This window comes from Dromiciops gliroides, chromosome 1 (assembly GCF_019393635.1).
Source record: "Dromiciops gliroides isolate mDroGli1 chromosome 1, mDroGli1.pri, whole genome shotgun sequence".
Taxonomy (NCBI): domain Eukaryota; kingdom Metazoa; phylum Chordata; class Mammalia; order Microbiotheria; family Microbiotheriidae; genus Dromiciops; species Dromiciops gliroides.
Genome location: NC_057861.1, coordinates 224974141 through 225001497, shown reverse-complemented (window position 1 = coordinate 225001497; position 27357 = coordinate 224974141). Strand labels below are relative to the sequence as shown.

At 37.4% G+C, this 27357-nt stretch overlaps 1 protein-coding gene across 10 annotated transcripts in view; it reads left to right on the top strand.

Moving 5' to 3' along the window:
• Positions 1-27357, top strand: part of PTPRM (protein tyrosine phosphatase receptor type M) — a 1039589-nt gene that overhangs the window by 882397 nt on the left and 129835 nt on the right. For all 10 annotated transcript variants that reach the window (XM_043975661.1, XM_043975656.1, XM_043975655.1 and 7 more), the window contains one exon: positions 25371-25447. In XM_043975661.1, the coding sequence (XP_043831596.1) occupies positions 25371-25447 (77 nt within the window). The remainder of the gene's footprint in view (positions 1-25370; positions 25448-27357) is intronic.

Here is a 27357-nt window from a genome sequence, read left to right as displayed (position 1 = left end):
ACTGCAGAAAACTCCATGGGTACTTCTCTCCTGCATTTAGTCACCCTCTATTTTGTTTTTTTATTTTGTTCGGACATGATATTTCTTTGGTTTGAGCAACTCTGGGTAGGAAACAACCCTCAAAGCAATGTAAATTAGCAATTGTCCTTTGTTTTACAGCCTTAATGTTGTATGGGTATGTTTAGTGTACTGTATTTATATACAGGTTGTATTTTCCTGCTGGAGCAGGAATTATATTATTCAACTTTGTGTTCCTATGAATCCCTAGGAACCTTGCACAGTTTAGACACTCGATAAATGGCTGTTGAATAAATGAATAAAAGGATGGCTTAAGTATTATTCTTTCAAGGTCCTATTATAGTATCTATTCTTTATTTCTAGTAATAGCCATATTCCATAAATAACTCAAAAGTAATGCCCTATTAGTGATCTAGCAGAACTAATGCAGCCTTGCTCTAAAGGCACCAAATCAGGACTCAAGGCTAAGTTCAGGTAGTGGGAAAATCTAACTATTTATGGCTCTACTGCATGACCCTCTGAAATCCCCCAAGCACTAACATCCCATGATTTTGCTTTATTCTGTGCAAAATAAGAGCAAACTAAAATTCAGAGAGATGGATATTATGCTTATTGAATATGGCAGTACAGATAAATTTTATTTACTTGTGATAATTTACTAAGTAGGAAAGTGTGGGTCTCATAGTTTATATTATAAGAATAATGACAATTTTTAAATGTGAAGTGTCTCAATCTACTGTTTTCTCTGTTGCTAAATAACTAACTCTACTAAGAGAATTGTTTGGTAGACTACAATAGTAAGGCCTTACAGTTGAATAGTTCCTTTGCTGGGTTTTTAGTTCGAGTTGAATACATTTATTTAATACTGTATTTGTGGAGATCTTGACATGATGGTTTGAAAAGTTTCTTTGGGTAGTAGATCTTATGTGAGGGAGAGAGGGATGGAGGAGCCTTAAGATCCCATCTGTCCCAGGCATTCTTTAGCCTTCACAGACCTTTATAAGCCCTTCCAAATATCCTAGAAACCTGTTGAAGTTCCTGTACTGCTGTTATGAGGCAAACCTAGATTCCCTCTGTGGCTAAGGTACAATAGAACCCATTCAAGACTTGAGGAGTCTTGGGGACAAAGGAGCTGAGATTTATTCAAAGTCTTTTCCCCTAAAATTTCTAAGAGTGCCCAACACAGCGATTTAAAGAATTAGATAAATGGCTTGTGTCCTTAAGTATTGTTATTAAGGCTGGCCTTTCATTAAATATGAGAAACAAGTGTCAACATAGTGTGATTTGAGTGTTGAATTGTTGAGAGCTGACCAAAAATATCAGGTGTTCAGGGGGGGCTAATGCCTCTGATGTGAGGGCTGCTGAGCCCTTTTCAGGTCTGCTCATCCATCTTTGGTATCCACCTTTCACCCAACTCTCACCTGTCACTCTAAGAAGCTGTAGCATGCACAGTGGCTAACCCAGTGTCTTGGCAGATAGGCTAAGTAAACCAGATTAAGGTTAACCAACAGGCCTCAAACCCACCATTAATTTAGAGGAGAGGTGTCTATCCCAGGCATGTGAAGACTACCCCCAGCAGACCAGGTAGAGGAGAACAATTTGTTCCAACAGCCCTGAAGGTGGCTGAAGCAGGAGTTATGGAGTGCTTAGAGCTTGATCAGATATTAACGATGTCATCTACTTCATCCTGGACATCACCAGTCATCTTGACTTTTGTCCTGCTGATAGACTTCAGTGACTCTGGAAGAGAGAGTAAGGCTAACAACTTTGTGCAACTCTGCCTCACTTAATTTCAATTAATGCAGAAGTTAAGACATTACCCCATGATGTCACTGGTCCTTTTAGAAACAAATAATGAACAACTCCACAAAGCCTACAGCAATGACTGGCAAATAGCAGGGTTTCATAATGAATAATTATGAAAATAATTATGACCCACCCTTTACCCCACATGATTCTAGATGGGCTGCTAACTTTTCGCCAATTTGGGGGGGGGCGGGAAGTATCACCATGCAACATTAGATCCCAAGTTTTGATGTATCAGTGAAATGTCCTCACTTGATACTTCTAGGAACAAATTTTCCCAACCAGTTTCCAAATAGCACTTTCATTCAGTCAGAAAAAAACACCAAGAAACCCCCCAAAACCTTACATTTAACAAGGCATGTGTGTCCTATTAAGAATGCTAAAACTTACTCCTCTCCAAAGATGAATTAATTTTATCTGCACAACTTCCCAGTGAGCAAAATAAACAAAAGACTCCCTGGCATCCCACTGTAATAGGTATCTTTTGGCCACCACTGAGAGAATGACAAATGTGTGTATGTGTGTGCACAGATGTGCATGGGAGTACATGCACAGGAGCATGAGGGAAATTAGCCAGGTTTTCAGGATGCTGCCAAGACCATGACCTTGGGATCAATTATTTTATCCAAGAACAAGTATTTATTCAATACTTGCTATGTGTCCAGTGCTCTGCTTGGCTTTGTGAAGAGATACAAAGAACTTAAAACATGTGGCTCTTGCTCACAGTAAAGTTAAGGAGAAAAAGCTAGTAGTCATGAAAAAAGTGGCCAAAACCAGACAGTGTCCTCTATTGAGAGCTAAACTGTACAGCAGATAGAGCTCTGGAGATATAGTCAAGAATTCCTGAGTTCAAATCTCACCTTAGACACTGGGCAAGTCACAACCTGTGTCAACCTCAGTTTCCTCATCAGTGAAGTGGGGAGAATAACAGCACCTAACTCATGGATTATTGTGAGGATGAAATGAGCTAATATTTGTTTTTATAATGCTTAGCACAATGCCTGGCACATAGTAAATACTATATGAATGCTTATTCCCATTTCCTTTTTCCTGTTTCTAAGTGCAACTTGTGCCCTATTGATCCAAAGTTCTATTGAAGTTCTGAGAAAAAAGAGATCAGTGAGGACCAGCATGATAAAGGGAAGGCTCAAGAAGGAGGGGCAGCTAAGGCTCTGTCTTAAGGCCCTTTTTCACAGCCTTTACTCTTGTGAAAATCAGTCATGAGAATGGAAAATCACTTTACCATTGCGTATGAAGATTTCAGAGTAGCTGCTATATGAGTATACCACAATAGAGCAAGCATTTTAAGTGCCTGCTGTGTGCAGAGAATCATGTTATGAGACACAGAGAATAGTTATTACAAAACAATGCCCCTGCTTCCACAGAGCTTTTTGTTGTTGAATCATTTCAGTTGTATCCAACTCTCTGTGATCCCATCCGGGCTATTTGGGGCAGATACTGGAATGATTTGTCATTCCCTTTTCCTTATATTCCAATAAAAAGTAAAGATAGCAATATAAACACCTCCAATAAGTAAGATTAAATTTGAGATATATTAGAAAAGAACAAAACAAAATGCTAGATAAACTCTTTTTCTTTTCTTTTTTGTTGGCAATGAGGGTTAAATGACTTTCCCAGGGTCACACATCTACTAAGTGTCAAGTGTCTGAGGCTGAATTTGAACTCAGGTGCTCCTGAAACCAGGGTTGGTGCTTCAACCACTGTGTTACCTAGCTGCTTCCTAGGTAAGGTCTTAGAAAGAAAGTCAATACTAGCTAGTAGGATCACAGATGGCTTCCTGGAAGGAAGGAAGGAAGGAAGGAAGGAAGGAAGGAAGGAAGGAAGGAAGGAAGGAAGGAAGGAAGGAAGGAAGGAAGGAAGGAAGGAAGGAAGGAAGGAAGGAAGGAAGGAAGGAAGGAAGGAAAAATAATTAACTGCTCAATATAAATTAGTCACTTAGAGAAGTGCTATAGATACAAAGACATAGAGATAAAATTTTACCTCAAAGAGATTATTTTCTAAAAGGCAGAGACAACCCATATAGAAGAGTGGAGGTCAGGGAAGAGTGGAGTAATAGGGATGGTCAGGGAGACATTTCCATAAGCAATGGCAGTGCTGATGTAATCATCAGTCCCAGAGCAAGAGACAGAAGGAGTTGGGGGAGAAGAAAAAAGGAGGATAGAAGTGGCATGGCAGGAGGATGGCAATGGAGCAAGTTCAAATGACACGGGATGGATAGATATAGTGACCTGTCATCCTCTGAGGCATGGAAAGGTGTGTCATCTGGGTTGGACATTAGACCATGAGCTCCTTCAGAGCAGAAAGTGCTTTTCCCCCCTACCTTTGCATTCCAGTGCTTAGCATAGTGCATGGTAATTAGTAGGTACTTAATAAATGCTACTTGACTGACTATATAAAACATAGGTAGAAATTCAACAAGGATGGTGGGGAAGGGGGGGGCACTAGGTGGTGCAGTGGATAAAGCACCAGCCCTGGATTCAGGAGGACCTGAGTTCAAATCCAACCTCAGACACTTGACACTGACTAGCTGTGTAACCCTGGGCAAGTCACTTAACCGTCATGGCCCCCCCCCTCCAAAAAAATAGAAAAAAATGAAATTCAATAAGCAAAGGGGGTAGGGAATCCTTCCTAGCCAGAAGGAATAGCATGAACAAAGGCCCTGAGTTGTGAAGATTCAAGGCATCTTTGAAAATTAGAGACTAGGCAATTTTAGCTGAAGCAAAGAGATTGTGGAAGGAAATAATATAAAAGTTTGGAAATTAAAGGTGGCATTAAATTGCAAAGGGCCTTTAATACAAAAACCATGAACTTTGGGGAGCACATAAAGATTTCTGAACAAAGAAATGACAACAATAGACCTGTGTTACAAGTAAGATTATTTTAGTATGAAGAATAGGTTGAAGAGAGGAGAGATGGGAAGACCTGTGAGGATGCTACTGCAATTATATAGGCAGGTTATCACCTGTACTAAGACTTGTATTAAAATAGCAGCAGTGGGAATAGAGAGGAGGGGACAGATGTGACAGATGTCACAAAGGTGGGAATGCTAAGACCTGGTAACTGTTGGACATGACAGATGAGGGAAAGGAGCCAAAAATAACCACAAGTTGATGAAGGCAGGAATCTGGGTAAATGGTGGTGCCAGAGACAGACACAGTAGAGTCAGGAAAAGGAGCAGGTTGGAAGGAAAATAATAAGTTCTGTTTGATTTTGAGATGTCAGAAGAACCTTCAAGTAGGCATGTCATGAAGGCAACTGGAATTGTGAGTCTAGAGGTCAGAAGAACCACGAATTTGGTTTCATAGATTGAGAAGTAATCTACAGAAAGGTAAAAACAACACATCAGTGACAGTGGGATTTTCTTTTTGTTTGTTTGGTTTGGTTTTAACAGTGGGATTTTCAAGGGGGAGAACTAAAAAGTTCCCTCTATAAATTCCTATAGTTGTTTGCACCAGCCCTGGGAAGCAGGATTTTATACTCACCATGGCTGAGTACAAAATATAATAAGCCATAATGCAAAAAAATACAAATATCCACATATCTAACTCCCTAATTACATTGCTCTTACTCAACATGATGAGTGTAAACCAAGAATTGGAAGTCAGGAAACCTAGAATCAAGTCTCAACTCTATCATCAATTTACTTAATAAATCACTTACTCTCTTTGGTCATTGAGGGCATCAAGCGCTAAGTCAAGCATTCTTAACCTGGGGTCTGGAAACTTTCAATATAGATAGATGATAGAAAAATAGATGATAGATATTTAAATATAATGTTTTCTTTATAATTCTATGTAATTTATTCATTTATTATGGGACAGCTAGGTGGCACAGTAGATAAAGCACTGGCCCTGGATTCGAGAGGACCTGAGTTCAAATCTAGCCTCAGACACTTGACACTTACTAGCTGTGTGACCCTGGGCAAGACACTTAAGCCTCATTGCCCCGCAAAAAACAATAACAACAACAACATTATTCTGAGGAGATTATAAACTCCATTAGACTACCAAAGGGGTCTATGACACAAACAAAAAGAATTAAGGCTAGGATATTTCTAAGGTCCCTTTGAACTCTAATGATCAATGCTTCTACTTATACCACAGCCACTCTCCATCTAACTATGATTTTTCAAGGAGGGAGGATTCATTGGAAGGAAAGAAAGAAACATCAATGAATGTGCCTGTGTACCAGGCACTATGAAAAGTGCTTTATAAATGTCTAATTTAATCCTCACAACAACCCTGAGAGGAAGATGCTGTTATTATCCCCATTTTATAGTTGAGGAAACTGAGGCAGAGGATAAATGAATTACCCAGAAGGGCAGATGTGAACTCAGGTGTTTCTGACCCCCAGCCCAGTGCTTTATTCATTGTGCCACCTAGCTGCCTCCTAACACTGTAGAGTTAGATGACCTAGAAGTTATTTTATTACATCAGCTTAAACATCAAAATTATAGCTGTATCTAGAAAAAATACATGCTTTTCATGAGTACCCACAGAATCACAGTGTCAGAAATTAAAGTGAATTAAACCTTAGCTGAAAAGGAATTCCCTTTCCCACCTCTGCGGACATCAGCCAACCTTGGCTTGAAGATTTCCTGTGTCTCTTAGCACCCCAGGCTTTTGAGTTCTAGACTCATGGGTAGAGAGGAGAGGAAACCTTGACTTTGTGAGGTAATAGCACCAACTATAATTTTAAACTTTCTGTGGCTGATGCATTTAAACCATCTCACTGATATCAGCATAGTTTTTTTCCAATTAAATTGTTTTTATCATCGCGTGGCAGGAAATCTACTACCTCCAAAGGCCTCCAACCCATTCCACTTTTTAATAATATTTTTCCCAATTACATGTCAAGACAATTTTTAGCATTCATTTTTACAAGTTTTGAGTTCCAAAGTTTCCTACCCCACTCCCCTCTTCATAACATGGTAGACAATTTGATATAGGTTATACATGTACAATTATGTAAAGCATCTTTCCATATTAGTCACAGCTGTGAAAGAAGAAACAGATCAAAAAGAAAAAAACATAGAAAATAAAGCAAAAAAAGTTTGTTTCAATTTGCATCCAGAGTCCATTAGTTCTTTATCTGAATGTGGATAGCATTTTCTATCATGATTCCTTTGTACTTGTCTTGTATCACTGTGTTGCTGAGAAGAGCTAAATCATTCATGGTTCATCATCAAACAATGTCACTGATACTGTATACAATGTTTTCCTGATTCTGCTCATTTCATTTTGCATTAGTTTGTACAAGTCTTTCCAGATTTTTCTGAAATCTGCCTGTTCATCATTTTTATAGCACAACAGTTTTCCATTACATTGATATGCCACAACTTGTTCAGCCATTCCCAAATTGAATAGATAGATAGATAGATGGATGGATGCATGAATGGATGTTGGACAGACAGATGGATGGATGGATGGATGGATGGATGGATGGATGGATGGATGGATGGATGGATGGATGGATGGATGGATGGATGATAGATACATGGGGCCCCTTCCACTTTTGGTTCACTGTCATTCTCAAGAAGCTTTTCTTGTATCAAGCCTAATTATGTCTAATTTTAGTTTTCACCCACTACTTTCAGTCCTGGCCTCTAAAGCCAGACAGGCTGTACATGTCCATCCCTTTTCCTACATGACAACCCTTCAGGTACTGTACTTGAAAACTGTTATGTGTTCTCTATGTGTGGTCTCTTCTTGAATCTACACAACTCTAGTGCCTTCAGCCAGTCCTATAGGGTAAAGCATGTTTTCCAGTCCTCTTAACATACTGGTTAACCTTGTACAACCTTGTATAAACTTGTATAAGTGTACTTCAGCACCTGCCACTTAATAGATACTTGTTGAGTGATTGATTTAGCAGTGTCCTTCCTAGAGTAGCGTGTCTAAGCCTAATCATACATAGTATTCCTTTCTTTTGCAATGAGTGGTCTGTATATGGTGTTTTGAATTCCACAGATACAGTAGCTATAGCAAATCTTAAATGATTTTTATGGTACAGTGACTCATTCATGGACAAAAAGGCATTGAAATCCTTAGGCAAAATTGTACTTTCATACACTCTTTCATACACTGAAGGAAGTATATTAAAATCAAAATGCTTCTCATTGGTGTGAAGGTCAGTTTGATTTAGTGAGAAGTCTTAGTCATAGAACATTCTACAGTCATAAGAACTAACTAGAGCAGAAGGAGTAAGGAGTGAAGTTTTATAACTCAGAGATTCTTATAGGCACTTTTTAAACTACATGGGAATTGGGACATCTAGGTGGCACAGTGGATAGAGTACCAGCCCTAGATTCAGGAGGACCTGAGTTCAAATCCGGCCTCACACCCTTGACACTTATTACCTGTGTGACCCTGGGCAAGTCACTTAACCCCAATTTCCTCACCCAAAAAAAGTAGATTGGAATTGTTTATAATTAGTGTATTTTCTTTTTAGGAGTAAATTTTGCATATGAAATTGGTTTTGAGGAGGCTTGAGAACAGTTTTTTTATTTACCTTTGCAAATCTATCCTTTTTAAAAAGATGATTCATTTGCTTTGAAAACCCTTTGTGTCTGCAGCTAGGGCAAAGATAAATCCAGTTGTTTAATGTCCTAGTTAGTAGAATGCAAACTAATAACATTTAACTGTCTTACCATAAGTAGAGAATCAAAGAAAAAAACTTGGATATACAATCCAGTGCATTATCATTTCTTTCAGAAATAACAAGAAATGCAATACTTTGGGAGGGGGGAGTGTTGGGAGGGAAGTAATGGCTATGTAGAAACACCCACATGTTCTGGAAGAACTGTCAGAGATAGCATCTAGAAAGGTCAGATGAGGCAAAGAAGGGCAGATAAGCACTATAGATACAAGCAGACAAGAAGTCTCAGAAGATCAATTAAAGCAAGGAAGAAGAACCCAGAACTGGGTAGCTGGTAACCAGGGATCAACATCAAGGATTCATATAACATTCATCAAGCTTAAGCACTAAGAGTAAACCATATATTCAATTTTCTAAGACTGGGGAGCAATATGTATGGTGCAATAGATAGAGTGCTGGACTTTAAGTCAGGATGACCCAAATTGAAATCCTGTTTCATGCACTTACCATTTTTGTGGCCCTGGACAATTCACCTAACCTCTGTAGGCTTCACTTTTCTCATTTGGAAAATGAGGACAATAAAATTTTGTTTCTTAGAGATACTGTGAAGAGCAAATGAGATAATATTCAAAGCTCTTTGCAGATGTTAAAATTCTATGTAAATTCTAACTCATATTCTTTAAAGGGCAAAGTAGGAGTGACCCTGAGAGGAGAGATAGGCACATACCTGGCCAACAGTTATAGTGGACCCTCCTATTTGAAAACAAATGGAAATGAAACTGTTACATCCATCTTTGGCAAGACTATAACCCTTAAGGGAAAAATAAGAAAAAGCCATTAGGTACAGAAATCAATTGTAATTAAAATTAATTTTGACTCCTCTCTCAGAGAGCAAATGTTACTTAGATCACCAAGATTCCAATTTGCTTTAAATATGTCATCAATATTTTACAGAAGGAGAATTGGTTGGAGGTGAAATATTATCAATTGCTATCCCATTTGTGCTATAGTAATAATAATAACATTACTACAAGTTAAAATTATAAGACCATTATAAATGTTTAATATTAGGGTATTAGTGTTTGGGGTTTTGTTTTATTTGCTGGTACTTAAGACTGTTTTAAACACTATATTTAAGGGATTCAATTTACAGGCTCAAAACCTTATGTTCTAGACTTTTTGTTCCCCCTAATATCATTATTAATAGTAATAATAATAAATACTATCACATTATACTATTTTAGAAATAACCAATGAATAGCTTATTACCTTGTCCTTTTTAATTTCTCTTACAACTTCTCCAAAGATACCATACCATTCAGTAAAGCTTTTTCTCTGACAGAAAAGGAACATAGCACCAAGTCATTATAATCCTCCCTCACCCCCTGCCACTACAATTTATCTGAGTGGCAGAGCACATACATTGTGTCCTTGGGGTAAATGGGACTGGGTACATATATGCACCACTCACTATGGAAGTGATAATTCCAACCATAAATTACCTACCTCATCTATAACACACTATATACACTTGGGAAGCACAGCATAGTTAGGTTATTTGGGTCTGTACCTTGCCCTTAGTATAAATATTTCTTTGTTCGCTTCACATTTAATCTCCAAAATGACTTTTAAAACAATTAAATGGTTCTTCCAATAGCAGGCAGGTTTATATCAGTATAAATCCCTTAGTGCTTACCCCATACATACAGAATGGGATGTCTCATATTGGTCCTGGACCATTAGAAAAATTGTAATGGCTTTTTGAATTATAATAATAAGTCATGTCTAGCACTGATCCCATGGTTTAATTTTAAAAGTGCTTTACAAGCATTAAGTTAAGAAACTGATTTGATTTTTTTTTAATTTAGCATCAAACTGTAAAAAAAAAATAAAATAAATCCACCAAAAATCATAATCTATATAGCATTTTGATCTTACAAATGGCAGCCTTAATTCAAGGTGAGTTGGGTTTCAGGAAAATAGAAGGATGAGCCTCTGTAGATTTATGCTTAGGGACACCAGATATTTATTGTAATAGCCTACTTATATAAAGCTTGCTTTAAAAGACAGTGCTTGAGCACCTACAGATTCTCAGTCTCTGGGTCAGTGCCATTTAAACAGCATTTCATAGTAGGAGCAGTAGTTTCAGGGACAGGCTTGATATTTGAATTTTAATGCCTGCCTCCAAATCAGTGGTTCTCAAAATGTGGCCCATGCATCCCTGGGTGTCCTCAAATACCCTTTCTCCTCTTGCCTGGACTCTTGTTATACCCTTTTAATTTGCCTCCCAGTTTCCAATCTCGCTCCTCTCTAATCCTTCTTTTACATGGTGGACAAAGTTCTATCAAGCTTCTTGTACAAGAAGGTCTTACCACATATCCCTTTTGCTCAATAACCTCTAATGCTACCACCTACTCCTTTTTTGTGAGGCAATTGGGGTTAAGTGACTTGCCCAGAGTCACACAGCTAGTAAGTGTCAAGTATCTGAGACTGGATTTGAACTCAGGTCCTCCTGAATCTAGGGCCGATGCTCTATCCACTGCGACACCTAGCTGCCCCCAGAATATATTACTCTTTAAAGAAACGAAGGAATGGAAATATAACATGCCTTTTATGTAAAGAGAATAGTGGTCTTGGCCACTTCTTAGAATAACCTTGACTGACAAGTTCACACACACACACACACACACACCCAGAAAAAAAAGAATTTGTAGCATTTTTTTAGACATGAAAAATATGGACATATATTTTGCTTGACTATGCATATTTTATTTATTTATTTTTCCATTCATTCATTTGTTTATTTTTAGAGAGGAATAAAGTTGGGAAGTTAAGTGGTACAGTAGATACTGTATCAAGCCTTGAGTCAGAAGGACCTGAGTTCAAATTCAGCCTCAGATACTTACTAACTGTGTGACCCCAGACAAGTCATTTTACCAGGTTTGCCTCAGTTTCCTCTCCTTTAAAATGAGCTTGAAAAGGAAATGGCAAGGAACTCCAGTGTCTTTGCCAAGAAAACTCCAAATAAGATCCTGAGGAGTCAGACAAGACCAATCAACTAAACAATTACAACAAAAATTGAGAAGGGAAGAACATAAATGCTTCTTAATTGAAACAAAATTAATTTTTTTAAATGGTGTATGGATAGTAGACAGGAAGAGCTCAGGACAGAAGGCAAGCAAACAGGAAGAAGAAACATGACAACTGAGGCATGGAAGCAGTCAGTTGCTAAGAAATAAGCCATGGGAGACTGTCAGAGTGTTTGAACTGAGCTACTGCTACATGCAAAGTACAAAAGTGGCAGTACTAGGGATCTATAGTTCTGAGATACTGAAAACCTCACCAGGGAAATAATGAATCCAGTGGCCTCAAGCACTGTGACAATGCCACTTCTCCCTTTCCAGTTTGCAAGTTTATGCCCCCTTTCTGTTACTCTTAATATAGATTTCAGTTATCTTAAACCCTGTTGGACAGCAGAAATAATAAGTCTGATGTGTATTTTGCTTAAAGTATACAAAGATAGGATAAAGATATGCTGTTACTTATTCCATAATAAGGGTTCTTAACCATTTTTCTTTATTTCAGACTCCTTTAGCAATTTCAGACCCTTCTCAAATAATGTTTTTAAATAATTGAAGGAAATGCTAAATTTCAGTTAGAAGTTAGTGAAAATAAAGATTTAATTTTTTTACCCATCAAATTTCATGAACCCTCTATAATATATCTGTAGAACCCACTTAAAATCTTTATTCTAGGGAAACAAAAGTTTTGATCAAGAGAAACTGATTTGGAGTGTTAGAGCTAATTTATAACATAAACTGGGAAAAGTATGAAAGCAGTATTAAATGGATAAACCTGGCATAAAAATATGAGATTCAGTCCTTTCAATGCTGAATTGGGTAAGGACAGCAAGATATAAATGTATTAAACTACAGGCATTATAACTTTCACTTTCCACAACCTTGACTGTGACCTATTTTCTTCTTGCCTTTCTTTGAAAAGCAAACCATACCCCTAAAAGATAGTGTATTAGTTGGAAAGAGAAAATCATGTCCCTGAAGGGAAATGGAGTGCTAACTCCAAACCATAAAAAAAAAGGAGAAATCAAATTTTTACAAGCATGCTCAGTATATTTGCTGACTTAGCGGATGACTGACAGTTCAGCTTGCCTGGCTCCCTATCACCACCTGTTGCCAATGAAAGCAAGGACCATAGAGAATGGGTAACAAGGTCAAGGGAAGAATTATTTTGTAATTGTGATGATTTTGTATTTTTTTAAATTCTATATGCCTAAACATGTTTGTAGGTAGAGTGGAAAGAGCTTGTAAAGATGGAGATATTTTTTCCCATTTCTTCCAATTGTCTTCATGGAGAATTTTATTTCTGTGTGAACTTTTTGGTCCATAAATTTTCCTTAAACTAGCAAGACCATGTCTATCATAATAACAATGTCAAACAATGATTAAACACCTACTGTTTTCTAAGTACTATGATAGGCCCTGGGGGTAATAGTTTAGATAAAACATGATCCCTAATCTTAAAGTGCAATATTGAAAAATTCATATTTGACTTTAGATTTAGAGCTGGAAGGGACCTTAGACCAACTCCCCTATTTTACAGGAGAAGAAACTGAGTTCCAACAGTTTTAAGTGACTTGCCCAGGATCACACATGTAGTTAATAGTAGAATGGAGATTTAAACTCAAGTCCTTTGACTCTAAGCCTAAAGCCTTTTGCGCACTATACCATATTGATTCTATTTTTTCCCATGAAAAGCATTGGAGAAATTAAGAGAGAAAGAAATTAAATGAGAAAAGGCATGTTTTAAACAGATTTGAAGGTATTGGTAGGAGCCTATATCCTCTTTTAAAGTAAAATAACAAGAGTAGATAAATAGAAGTAAAATTATATACAAAGTTAGAAGAAGTTAGACTAGATATAGGGAAGCTATTGATGAAGCAAAAAAACGCAAAATCCCAATCCATAGCCCATTTTTCAGACACTTCATTATCTCTCATCCCCATTATTCTTAAACCTGTTGCAGGACTGAGCCCTTCCCAGCATTTGATCTATCCTCCCAATGGCTGGTGTCCCAGACCTTGGACTATGAGCTTTTAGAACACGTTTTCCATTACAAATTCAAAATAGTGTATACATTTTTAAGTCTTCCTGTACTTAGCACATAGAACTTTTACTTGTGTATATCCTTGACCTTGAAGATGCCAAGGAAAATCAGTTACATTTTCTTTCACAGATGGTACTTCACATCACAAGACCTGCTAGCTTAGTTTACATCAACATTAAGCTCATTCCTGCCACAACCAATTCTACCAATGTCACGAAATTAAATTTGAGACAGACATCCTTCCCGACAAAACCAGTCTGTCAAGGCTTGATTATCCAGGGCAAATCTTACTTTTACCTCCAGGATAATCCTTCTAAGCCAAAACTTCATTGCCTCCCTTGCTCCCAGGAAAAATGTGAATCAAACAGAATAGTAGCTTACAGAAGACATCTCTCTTTAGTGCAATGGAGGAAAGAAAATTCACAACTAATTTTTTTTTAATGGACAGAAGTTTTTGATTACCTTTAACCAGGAAAACAATGTTATCACCTTTGCCTTTTCAAACTAGAAAGAGGAACCAGATTTTAACATAAGATTTTGAAGATAATTAACTTTAAAGTGACCAAATTAAAAAACCCAAACCCTAAAGTCACATTATGTGCACACACATAGTAACCCTCCAAAAAAACTCAATTAAAAACATCCACATAAATAATTTATATAGGATTGGTGTGGATGTTTATAATGGGGTTTTTTGGATGGTTACTCCTATATGTGTCTTTGTGTATATTATATCTATATTTTATATATGTATAAAATATAATTATATATCACAAATAAAATAAAAATAAAAACATCTATACTGTAAAGGCACTCAAAAGAATTTTAAAATTTTTCAAGTTCCTTTTCTTACCAGTGAGAACAGTGATTCTATGTCTGAAAATGCCTTGTCAAAGTAGGGAGAAAGGACCAGATTAACCCGAGATAAAGATGAGATGGTCCTTTCACAAACTCATTAATATTAAAACCTTTCATTAAGTGCTCACTAGGTCTAAGGCAGTATACTGGGTGCTGTGAGAGATACAACAGATGAGACATATACCTACCTGGAGGGATCTTACAGTGTAGAAGAGAGAGATGAGATTTAGGCACAAGTAAAAGAGTGCAAAGGAATATTTGTTGAGTAATTTTTGAGTTTAGAGAAAAAAGATGTAACAAGGCATGATATTTAAGCTGGACCTTAAGAGATGACTATCATTGTGTTAGGCAAAGTTAAGGAAGGAAGGACATTTCATTTGAAGAGGATAAGTCAGAATTGGAAGATTGGATTGTAAAAGTATGGCTTTTGGTGTTTTTAAAATTAATTCCTAGACAGTCATTCCAACTGTTGTTCAAAAAGTATGGAGAAAATTAGAATCCAGAAACAACTGAAATAATTTTATTATATACCATGAATTTAGGAGTGATTTATCCATTCAATCACAAAGTATTTATTGAGCATCTACTATATTCAAGGCACTGAGGATATAAAGACAAAAGCTACATATTTTCTGACTTCATAAAGCTTACGCCCTACTATATCATATAACTTGCTTTCTCAATGGGTCAGGGAGGGGCTGAAGGAAGGGAAAGAATTTAGAATTCAAAATTTTAGGAATAAATGTTAAAATAAATAAATAAAACAATTTTAAAAGTAACTTATACCATACTGTCTCCAAACATTGTCATACCTGAGTAAGAATTTATTTATTTATTCATTTAGCTAATCTTGTAAGTGAATTATTCCTACAGCACAATGGTGGGCATACAGCAACATAAATACAATCCCTACCTTCAAAGACTTTACAATATAGTGGAATATATATTAATTAAAAAGAAAACAGTAACGTCTCTTTTTTAAATGATTGGGTCTGTCCAAGAAATAAAGTTATGCATGCATGTTAAAAGAAATAATTTGGGGGTTTGTTTTTCCCCTTTCTGTATCCTCTTTCTCTACTGGGGTAAATGAAGCCAGCATCTGAATGACATTGCTGATAATGAGATTGGATTAACTTTCTCCTCAATCTTGTTCAGACCCCACAAAGTGAGGAAGTCCATTGTGTCCTACACAATCTTGGGTGGGGAGATTTTTTTAATCTAGATTACTCAAGGCTGAGGGCAGGCTGGGAGCAAGAGTGATCAAAGTCACTTCACAGCCCTTCATTGGAATAGTTCCACCTCTCATTACAATATTCATTCTTCTTATTAATTGTTAACCAATCAAAGTTGATTGCCACCCTCAGGAACATCCACTCTTCCAAGGGTATGTGAGCACTGAATAAATTCCATGAGAGGTCTTTGTCATGCAAGAGTGCCACTGACACCTTTTATTAATTATCTGTCAGCATAATTAATAAAATATTTAATTACCCCAAAATTTTATCTCTCAAAGTTTTTATATGTGACAGTGTTATAGGTTTCTCTGCCTTAAGTAGAGTAAAGGACAAATAAGAATAAAGAAGTTACCACAAATTTTGGTTTCTTAACCTGGTTTTAGAGTAGGAGATGATAGGGAAACTCCTATTTCAAAGTCCCTGTTTATGGGAAATGAGAGTTCAGTCTTGACAGAGATTGAAGTCTCTAAGGAGGCTGTTATGGAACAACTTGAGAAACTTGAGTGTAGTAAATCACCAAGAATGAATGGCATTCATCCTGAGGTTCTTAGAGAAATAAAGTGTGAAAGAGTGGAGATTCTGACAAGGGTTTGCAATATATCCTTAAGACAGCAGCTGCTACAAAAAGATTGGAAAGTCACTAATGTGGTACCTGCCTTTTAAAAAGCTGCCTAGGGAAAGTATAGGAAGTACAGGCTGGTAAACCTTCACTCCCTTTCTGAGAAGCTGGCTCTAATGGTCTGATACTCAATAGAATTGCAACTCAGTTCTTTTGTAACACCTTTCATTCAGTAAACTCAAAGGACTCCCTGAATGAAACAGAATTGCTGTAATCTCCACTCTGTGAAAGGAATGTGGATGTATTTGTGTACATAGACATGTATCATCTTTTTAAAACACAGACACACACACACACACACACACACACACAAAGTTACTGGGAAGAAAGCATTAAAAAAAAAGATACCAATGCCCTTCCTCACAAGAATTATGAAATCAGCATGAAAAAAATGAATGAATGAAAAAAATTGTCAAGCATTCACTGCTTGCCAAGCATACTTTTATACCCTGGGTAAACAAAAGCATAGGGGCAACTAGGTGGCACAGTGGATAAAGCAATGGTCCTGGATTCAGGAGTACCTGAGTTCAAATCCAGCCTCAGACACTTGACACTTACTAGCTGTGTGACCCCCATTGCCCTGCAAAAAAAAAAAAAAAGAAAGAGATGAATATACAAAAGCATAGCTATCTCTGCCCTCAAGGATATTTTAATACAATGAGACAAAACAGAGAAATAGTGACCTGGGAGGGGCACTTTGGTCCAGAAAGTTACCAGGATCAGGAGGTTGAGCAAGCAGTGTCAAAGGGACTACTGAGGTTGTTGAGAAGATGATCAGAGAAAAGGAGAACCTAAAATAGTGGACAGGGAGGCAGGTACCAGTTAGGACAAAAGGCAAAAGTTCTAGAGAGAATGGATTGAAACCTTCACTGCATGATTTCTGGTTCATGAACAAGATGGCTACGAAGTATTTTTTTTTTTTGAGCTACAATGAGGGTTAAGTGTCTTGCCCAGGGTCAAGCAGCTAGTAAGTGTCAAGTGTCTGAGGCCATATTTGAACTCAGTTCCTCCTGAATCCAGGGACAGTGCTTTATCCACTGCACCACCTAGCTGCCCTGAAAGTATCTTTTAGTCATAATGCTATCCTAGAGATTAGCTATATAGTGAAATCCTGTCTCTACACATCTTATTGCCTTCTTCAATTAAGACATTATCCTATGAGTAAATAAAGGCTTTTATATGTAAATCATAGGCCTTTGCTAGGCAATATTCAATGAACACAACAGTAATTGGAAGCCATGAAAAGTAGTAACCCCTGCATTTTTTAGTTACTTACCATGTTATTCTGGGTAACTGTGGTTCTTTGCAGCCATTCATATACACATGTAGCCTCTTTTCTCATTTACAGTTTGCAGACCCGAGAAGAACATTTAGAAAATAAATAATTTGACCCATCATTATGCTTCAGATTAATGGATTGTCTAATATATTGTTCCTTGATTGCAGATTAGTAGAAACAACTAATAAATGAAAGTCTTTACATTAAGAATGTATGGTCCTTGAGATTAAGAATTGTTTCATTTTGGGGCAGCTAGGTGGCACAGTGGACAGAGTACTGGCCCTGGATTCAGGAGGACCTGAGTTCAAATCCAGCCTCAGACACTTGACACTTACTAGCTGTGTGACCCTGGCCAAGTCACTTAACCCCAATTGCCTCACCAAAAAAAAAAAAAAGGGATTGTTTCATTTTTTGCATCTGTATATCTAGTGCTAAGGGCAGTGGTGGTACATAGTATGTGCTTAATAAATACTTATTGATTGATTTTTACAAATCTTGTTTTGAAAACCAAGAAACTTTGCCATAAACACTCCTTTTGGTGATGAAGGTTAATTTAAACTCATTCCCCCAGTGGAACAGAAACAGAAAAGAATAATTCATGACTGTGGACTGGGAACTAAAACCTGTAAAGACCTCAACTAACCCTGTTTGTGCTTTCCCTTTTGCTAGTTTTAAGAATAAAGCTAGGGGGGGCAGCTAGGTGGTGCAGTGGATAATGCACCGGCCCTGGATTTAGGAGTTCCTGAGTTCAAATCCGACCTCAGGCACTTGACACTTACTGGCTGTGTGACCCTGGGCAAGTCACTTAACCCCAATTGCCTCACCCAATAAATAAATAAATAAATGAATGAATGAATGAATGAATGAATGAATGAATGAATGAATGAAAAATGGGGCAGCTAGGTGGCACAGTAGATAGAGCACTGGCTCTGGAGTCAGGAGTACCTGAGTTCAAATCCGGCCTCAGACACTTAACACTTACTAGCTGTGTGACCCTGGGCAAGTCACTTAACCCCAATTGCCTCACTAAAAAAAAAAAAAAAGAAAAAAAAAGAAAAAAGAATAAAGCTAGAATCAAAGCCTCTTAAGGAACCTTAGAGATCACTTAACCCAGCTCCCTCCTTTTAGAGATGAGGAAATTAAGAGCTAGGAGAAAAAAATTTATCTGAACTGATCCTTTTCTAGGGTTGCTGCTAAAAATATAGTCTCCAAAAATATAAAGCTACGAAAATCTCTCAGGAACATAGGGTCAATTTTATAATCTCAAATGGGTTAATAATACTCTTGCCCAACTCATATGCCCAATCACAGCAGCCGTAACATTTAAAAAAATAAGATGAGTACTAAATCACTTCGAAGAACTATTTTTGTGGGAAAAAAAATCATACCATTACTTTTTCAGTGCCAAAGAATGAGTAAAAAATGAATCATAAGAGTTGGAAGAGGTTTCAGCAGACATGTAGTCTTATCCATACCCAAAAGCAATCCCTACTATAACTTATCTGAAAAGTCATGGTCCAGTTTCTCCTTGAAGACCTCCAATGTAAGAAAACCTCCTACCTGATGCAGCCCTTTTCACTTATGAACAGTTCTGATTATCAGAAAGTTTTTCCTGAAATCAAAAGTAAATTTCTCACTTTGTAATTTGTAGCCATTGTTTTTTTTTTTTTTTTTTTAGTGAGGCAATTGGGGTTAAGTGACTTGCCCTCGGTCACACAGCTAGTAAGTATTAAGTGTCTGAGGCCAGATTTGAACTCAGGTACTCCTGAGTCTCCAGGGCTGATGCTCTATCCACTGCGCCACCTAGCTGCCCCAATTTGTAGCTATTTTTTTAAATTTTTTAATTTATTTTATTTTTAATTTAAAAGCATTTCTATAACATAGTAGATTTTTTAAAAAGGTGATTACATGTGAAACTGTAACCTGTTATGTACAACTTGCTATTCCTTTTAAATATATAATAAAGTTATCACATAACTTTCTTAGTTTTTCCTTTTCTTTTCCACCCCCCCACCCTAGAGATGGCTACCATTAGACAGAAATATATATATATATATATATATATATATATATATGTGTGTGTGTGTGTGTGTGTGTGTGTGTGTGTGTGTGTGTGTGTGTGTGTGTGTGTGTAAAATCATTCTGTACATATTTCTGTTTATCAGTTCTTTCTCTGGAAACAGATAGGGTTTTCCTTCTTAAGTTCTTTGTAGTTAATTTGGGTACGTATAACAAACAAAATAACTTCATTGCTCAAAATCATTCTTTTTTTTTTAAGTGAGGCAATTGGGGTTAAGTGACTTGCCCAGGGTCACACAGCTAGTAAGTGTTAAGTGTCTGAGGTCAGATTTGAACTCAGGTCCTCCTGAGTCCTGCGCCACCTAGCTGCCCCTCAAAATCATTCTTAAAACAGTATTGCTGTTACTATATACACAGCATCCTCTTGGTCCTGCTCATTTCACTCTTCATTATTTCATGCATGTCTATCCATATTTTTCTTTTTGAAGTTTTTTCCTCAGCAAATCCTCCTTTAAAGTTTTGAGTTCCAAATGTTATCGTTCATTGTCTTCTTCCCCTTCCCCTACCTGAGGTGGTAGGCAATCAAATATAGGTTATGCATGTGTGGTTATATACATATTTTCTACTATTAATAAGCTCCTCATTTCTTATAGTATAGTACAATCGGCACAACATGTTCAGCCATTCCCCAACTAATGGAAATAACTGCAATTTCTAGTTTTTTGCTACCACAAAGAGAACTGCTATAAATATTTTAAAACATATAAGTTATTTTCCTTTTTCCCTAATTGTCTTTGAAAATAAACCTAGTAATAACAAAAACAGAAAAGAAAATAGTAGTGGTATTGCTGGGTCAGAGGGTATAATAACTCTTTTTTGTTTGTTTTTGTTTTTGTTTTTTTAGGGTAATTGGGGTTAAGTGACTTGCCCAGGGTCACACAGCTTGTAAGAGTCAAGTGTCTGAGACTGGATTTGAACTCAGGTCCTCCTGAATCCAGGGCTGGTGCTCTATCCACTGCCCCACCTAGCTGCCTCCAGTATAGTAATTCTTTGAGCATAATTCCAGATTGCTCTCCAAAATGGTTAGATCAGTTCACAGTTCCACCAACACTAAATTACTGTCCTGATTTTTAACCATTGTTCTTGGGTTTTTTCCTTTGAATCCAAACAAAAGAAGCTAAGTGACTTGGTGGAAAGAGATCAATGAGTCTGGAGTCAAGAAGACCTGAATTCAAACCTGGCCTTAGACACTTTTGAGCTCTATAACCCTGCAAGTCATTTAATTTCTGTCTGCCTCAGTTTCCTTAACTGTAAAATGAGGACAATAATAGCATTTAGCTTATAGGGTTATTTTGAAGATTAAGTAATATTTATAAAGAATTTGTATAACACCTGGCACATAGTAGACACTTAATAAATGCTTGTTCCATCCCAAAGGCAGCTAGGTGACACAATGGACAGAACACTGGGCGTGGAGTCAGAAAGACTCATCTTCCTGAGTTCAAATCTGGCCTCAGACACTTACTAGCTTTGTGACCCTGGACAAGTCACTTAATCCTATTTGCCTCCATTTCCTCATCTATAAAGTGAGTTGGAGAAGGCAATGGCAAACCACTCTAGAATCTTTGCCCAGAAAACCGCAAATGGTATCATAGTTGGATATGACTGAACAGCATTCCATTCCAAATGGAACAAATCTAATCTCCTATTTGATAACCCATCAAATACTTGTCCCTGTGTCTTCTCTTCTGTATGCTAAAAATCCCTGGTTCCTTTAGCAGATCCTCCTATGGCAGAGATTTGAGGGCTTGTTTTTTTTTACCCTTTTGCCCACCTCTGGATCTTTTCAAAATTCTTAATCTATGTCACTCAGAACTGAACATAATACTCTAGATGTGGTCTGACCAAGGCAGGGTATAGCAAGATAATGACTTTAGTCCTGTGTCTTCTGTAATGCAGCACAAGATCTTATTAATTATTTTTCTCTCTTTTTCCTTTTTTGTTTTGCTACCTTGCTAAATGCTGACTCATTGATTGTGTAGTCTACCAGGTCTCTTTTTAAGGGATCGTGTTGTCTAACCATGCCACTTTCACCCTGTACTTGTGGAGTTTATTTCTTCTAATCTATGTGTAAGACTTTACATTTACTCCTTCTGTGCTTCAGCTCATTATCTCTTTGGATACCGATTCTGTCATTCAGTATATTAGTCATCCTTCCCAGCTTTGGGTGATCTATGAATTTGATGACTATGCTGTCTAGAACTTTGCTTTTAAAGTGATAATGCAAGAACAGAATCAAGGTGCTTTGAAACATTTGTAAAGGAGATATCGACTGAGGCATTCAAGTTCTCATAGTATATACAGCTCAGATAAGATTACTGAAAGAATTTAAGAGCCTGGTGCTTCATTTATTCCCACCAATTGTCACTAAAGTTTGTTAAAGACAAGGATCAAATATCTAAGGTATGTATATAGATATGCTTGAGAGATGTTCCTAAAATGTCATATCCAAGAAACAATCTTTTGTGCGTCATTGTGTTCAACTCCTGTTGAGATGGAGATGTCTTTTCATTGGTACCATTTCCTTATTCTATCACCCCTATCCACCTTTTCCTATTGCTTTTCTGTCTCTGTCTCCCCTTCCACTGTGCCCTCTGAAACCTTCATTCTGTACTTAATCATTTTTTCTCATCACAGACTCCTTTGTCTCATACTATCTTCATCTTATTTACATTCATATGCATCTAGCTCCCCCTGGAAGACACTATGCCCATAGATGCCATATCTAGTATTAGGTGCATCTTTTCCTTATCTCTTCCTACACTGGGATGGGAGGAATAAACAGACACCTCATTGCTCATTGTTACTGCTGAAACTTCTGCCCACCCCTGACTCTAAGCAATGTCCCATTCAAGATTCAATCTATCACTCCATCTGTTTTATGACTGTTGTAGTCACCTGATGGCCCCCAAATCATTTCCCCTCTTTCCTCCAGGAGTTCAGTACCTATCTCATAATCTTCTCCTCTACCTTCTTTCCTCTCATACTCAAGAACTTCAGTATACAAACATTTCCATTCAAACAAAATGGTATCCAGGTTTCTCAGCCTCTTCAGCTTCTCTGGCCTATATTTTTAATCTACTTCAGTCACCTACAGGGATGGTTGTGCCCTAGATCACATCATTAACCATAGGCATTCTCTCTCTATGTTCCTGAACTTAAAATTCCTCTTTATGATCATAACTTCTTAGCTTTCCATCTCTTTCTCTGCTTTAGCCCTCCTAACTTATTCTTCATCCTCAAGGCAACCTTAAGTCCCCTCTCCTCCATCCTGTTCTTCTATTCTCATCACCTCTACTCTTCATTTTCTTCCCTTTCCTGAACTTATAGTTAACTGGTTCAACTAAACTCTATCTTCCATGCTTTTATCCCTTGCTTTCCTGTGGTATTGTCCTATTATTGCCTGGACTTTGCTGAAGCCCAAACCTGAGTTAACCCCTTCTAATTGCATTCTCCACTTCTAAATGAATACCATTTCTGGAAGCCACAAAATTTTGCTGATTGATAGGTTCATTACAGACTTATCCTGTCTAATCTCTACTGTCCTTCATTTGGCAATCCTTTCCTGATCTACCACTCCCCAACAAAGAACATCACCTACTACTTTGCTGAGATGATCAATTCCTTCCATCATGAATTTTTCTTGTCCTCTATCCCACACCCCAAGCACCAGTACTTTTCAATACTATCTCCCATTCTCCCCTCCTTTGCTCTTGTCTCTGAAGAAGAGATGTTCCCATCTCTTATAAGGAGCCATTGCCTTGTTCTATCACTGCCCTGCCTCACATCTTTAGATTGTCCTTACTTACTGATACCTTTCTTACTTTCTAGAACTAAATCTATGTCTCCCTTATCTTTCAAAAAGCCTTTCATTTTAATCCTGCTATATTCTTAAAGAATTATTTTCTCATTTTCTATGGAATACCTCTACTTGGCTATCTCATCAATATCTGAAACTCAACATGTCCAAAAATAAACCAACAATCATTTATTAAGTGCTAATTATGTGTCCTACATTGTGCTAAGCAATGGGAATACAAACACAAAAAGAGAGTCCCTTCTCTCAAAAAGCTCACATTCTAAAAGGGGGGAGACTTACATAAAAGAAAGCCATTAAGAGAAGCAAGGACAAGAGGTTGAGGTGACAGTAGCAAAGGGCCAGAGGACAGCCTAAAAGGGAATTTAAATATGACTGCCCTAGACTCCTTCCTTAAGTGAAAGTTCTGGGAAGAGCCAGCCAATCAGAGGGAGAGGCCAAAGGACAGGAGGGTACTTCCAGATTATGTGATGAATTCTAGAGCTAGAATAAGTGTCTAGATGAAGAGGCTTTTGGGGCATAGTAAATTCCAGAGTGCATGCTGGAAAGCAAATCATTTTATTTCACCCCAAATATCTCCCTTGTCCAATCTTTTTTGTTGCTTTTCGAGGGCACCACTGTCCATTAAGCCTCCTAAGTTCACAAACCCAAAGCTAACTTTTTGTCTTCCTTCTTCCTTACCCTAGCCCCAACCATAACCAACCAATTACTAGATATTATCAGTTCTATCTTCATAGCATTTCTCTCTTCTGTCCCCTACTCTCCATACTGCTGCCTCCCTAGTTCAAGTCCCATCACCTCTTATCTGAACTATTTCAGGAGCCTTCCAATCCATCTTCATTATCCTAGTCCCTCACTTTTCCAACACATCCTCCACACAGCTGTCAACATAATAATCTTAAGACACAGGTCTGGCTCACCTGTACAAAAATGTTAATTATTTCCCTATTGCACCTAGAATAGAATGTAAACTTATTTGCCTGGCATTAAAGCCCTGCGCAGTCTTTTCTAGCCTATCTTTCTATGTAGTAGAGAGCTTTAAATGTCAGGTTCCTCCCCTTTATTCCCCTATATTCTAACCAAACAGCTCTCAGCCATTCTCTAGACTCATCATTACACCTCCTGTCTCTGGCCTTTGACCCAAGAAATATCTCCCTTCTCTGGAATCTAATCTTGCACAATTCCATCTTTCCTCTTAACTTGTTTCAAGAGTCAGCTCAGGTGCTTCCCCTTTCAAGAATCCTTCCCTGATTCCTCCCCTATCCTGTTTGTAAGAAAAATATTCTTTTCCTTCTAAGTTACCTTAGATCAACTTGTCTGTGTACATTTACACACACACACACACACACACACACACACACACACACACACACACACACACTTTTCTCAGAACCTAAGTCCCAAGAGGTTAGGAATAGTTTTGTTTTAATATACATTTCAAAGTGCCTTTCATGGTACCTTGCATTGAAGGTACAGTGTGGTAAAAGTTAATTGACACCCCAAAATCTGAAATTTTAGGTTCATAAATGATCAAAGACAAAATACTAAGATATTACTTTTTAAAATAAACATTCTTAAATCCCTGTTCCTAGTTTTAATGGCAAAAATAAAAGTTTAGAAAGAACATGGCTCTTAATGTCTATTTCTCTTTAAAATAACAAGAATGTAAGGGGCAGCTAGATGGCGCAGTAGATAGAGCACCGGCCCTGGATTCAGGAGTACCTGAGTTCAAATCTGGCCTCAGACACTTAACACTTACTAGCTGTGTGACCCTGGGCAAGTCACTTAACCCCAGTTGCTCCGCAAAAAAAAAAAAAAAAAAAAAAAAAAAAAAGAATGCAAATGATGTATATATAATGCATTTATATGCTGTAACTCTTAGCACACATACTAGGATTTTTTCTATTCTCGTTTCAGATGATCATTCTCGAGTAAGGCTGCAGACACTAGAAGGAGATACAAACTCGGACTACATTAATGGAAATTATATTGATGTATGTATGAGTAAAGCAATGAGCAAAGATAACTGTTTTGTTTGATGTTTACTTGATAGGCCAGGTCAAAAACCCAAATATAAAGCTTCTAGAAACACACTGATCAAAGTTCAGGTCAGGAATATAGGAGTATGATGATGCCTGTATTTGTTTTATTTATTTCCCTCTGCTAAGTAAATTAAACCTTGCCTCCTCAGGGGACCCTAGAGAGTAGAAGGGAAGTATGGGAGACAGGTGGAAAAATGAAACACTGTGGTTGGAATTCATGGTCGTTCAAATCTTCATATCTCAAATTTCATAGCTCATAAATAGGCAATTTGATGCATTAATTAGGCACGGGGCTTAGGCCAAGAGACCTACCAAAAAGAAAGCAAAGGACTAAGAGACTTGCTTTCAGCAAGTATAGAACGTAAGTAGGATTTTATTGTGGACAGTGAAGTTTACTAATTTTCTCCTTCTTCAAGTTTCCTATAGCACCTAGGTACATTCAACAGACAAGTTTGTCTTTATTCCAAAGAAGAAAGTGAAAAGACTATAAAAATCACCAACATACATTTATTAAGTACCAATTATGTACCACACTAGGTGTTGGTAAAATTAGAAACAATAACAAAATAGCCCCTGACCATATATGTAAAAACAAGAAATATAAAATAAAAATATACAAAATAAATACAAGTCAATTTTGTGGTAATCAAGAAAAGGTTCATGAAGAAAAGAGCATTTGGGGATTCTAAGCAGCTGAGATGGGGAGGGAATACATACTAGAATGAGGGGAATTTGGCCTTGCAAAGGCATGGACATGGGAAAAGGAATGTGTGAGTGAGGAGCATCAAGAAGGCCCATTTGGTCTTTACCTGGTAGAGTCAGTTGAAGTTGTCCAATAAGTTTGGGAAAATAGGTTGGAGTCAGATCAAGAAGGACTTTCAGTGCCTACCAGAGGAGTTGTGTTTGGACCCTATAAGTAATAGAGAACTCCCAGAGTCTATGACAGAGCATGACTTGGGCTTTAGGAATATCCCTTTGAGTTCATTTCTATTCTCCAGGGTATCAGTGATAGCATAGTATTCCATAGAAGAAAGGTTAAAGTAGGTCAAAGAGAAAATCAAAAAGAAAAGAGACATAAAAAGGCAAAATGGAAACCCCACCTGTATCAGAGTTTAGAAAATAGAAGAATGTAATAAAAATTAGGAAGGAGAAGAGGACCAAAGGATATTTGGAGATGTAAAATGTATTAGAAATGCCATTTATGTGATAAGGAGCTGAAACGTGTATAGAAGAAGAAACCTCTAGTGCCAAGAAATAATGAATCAACAGGTGCTGTTAATTGAGAGGTCATCCAATAGAGTCAAAGGAAGATGAGAAGGATAGTAGGAATTTCTGACTCCTTACTCAGTGGTGCTGAAGAACTATTTTTTGACCTGATATAAACAACGGAGACACATGCTGTCTTCCCCAGGAATAAATCAGAGGCTCCTGAGTACTGTCAGATCTAATGACCACCACCTTCATCACATGGTCCATGTAGGGACAGATTATATCAACAAAAGGAACTTAAAAAGCATTATTAAGGATTCTGGTGTCCTGAGTATCACATTTAGGGAGCACATCCATAAGATAGTGACCCTGATGATGAGAGGAGCAAAAAATATGTGATAGGAAAATCAATTGAAGGAATTGAAACTTGGAGTTTAAAAGACTTAAAGGGATCATAAGAGCTATTTTCCAGAAGTTTAAGAGCTGTCATGTGAAAGATGGAATAGATTTTATATGTTTGGCAGAGGAGTGAGCAGGAGGTGAAGTTGCAGAGAATCAGGAGTAGACTTGATGTAAAGAAAAACTTTCTAACCATTAGAGCCACCTAGGAGTTGTATGGGTAGGTTCTCCTTCATTGGAGGTCTTCAGACAAA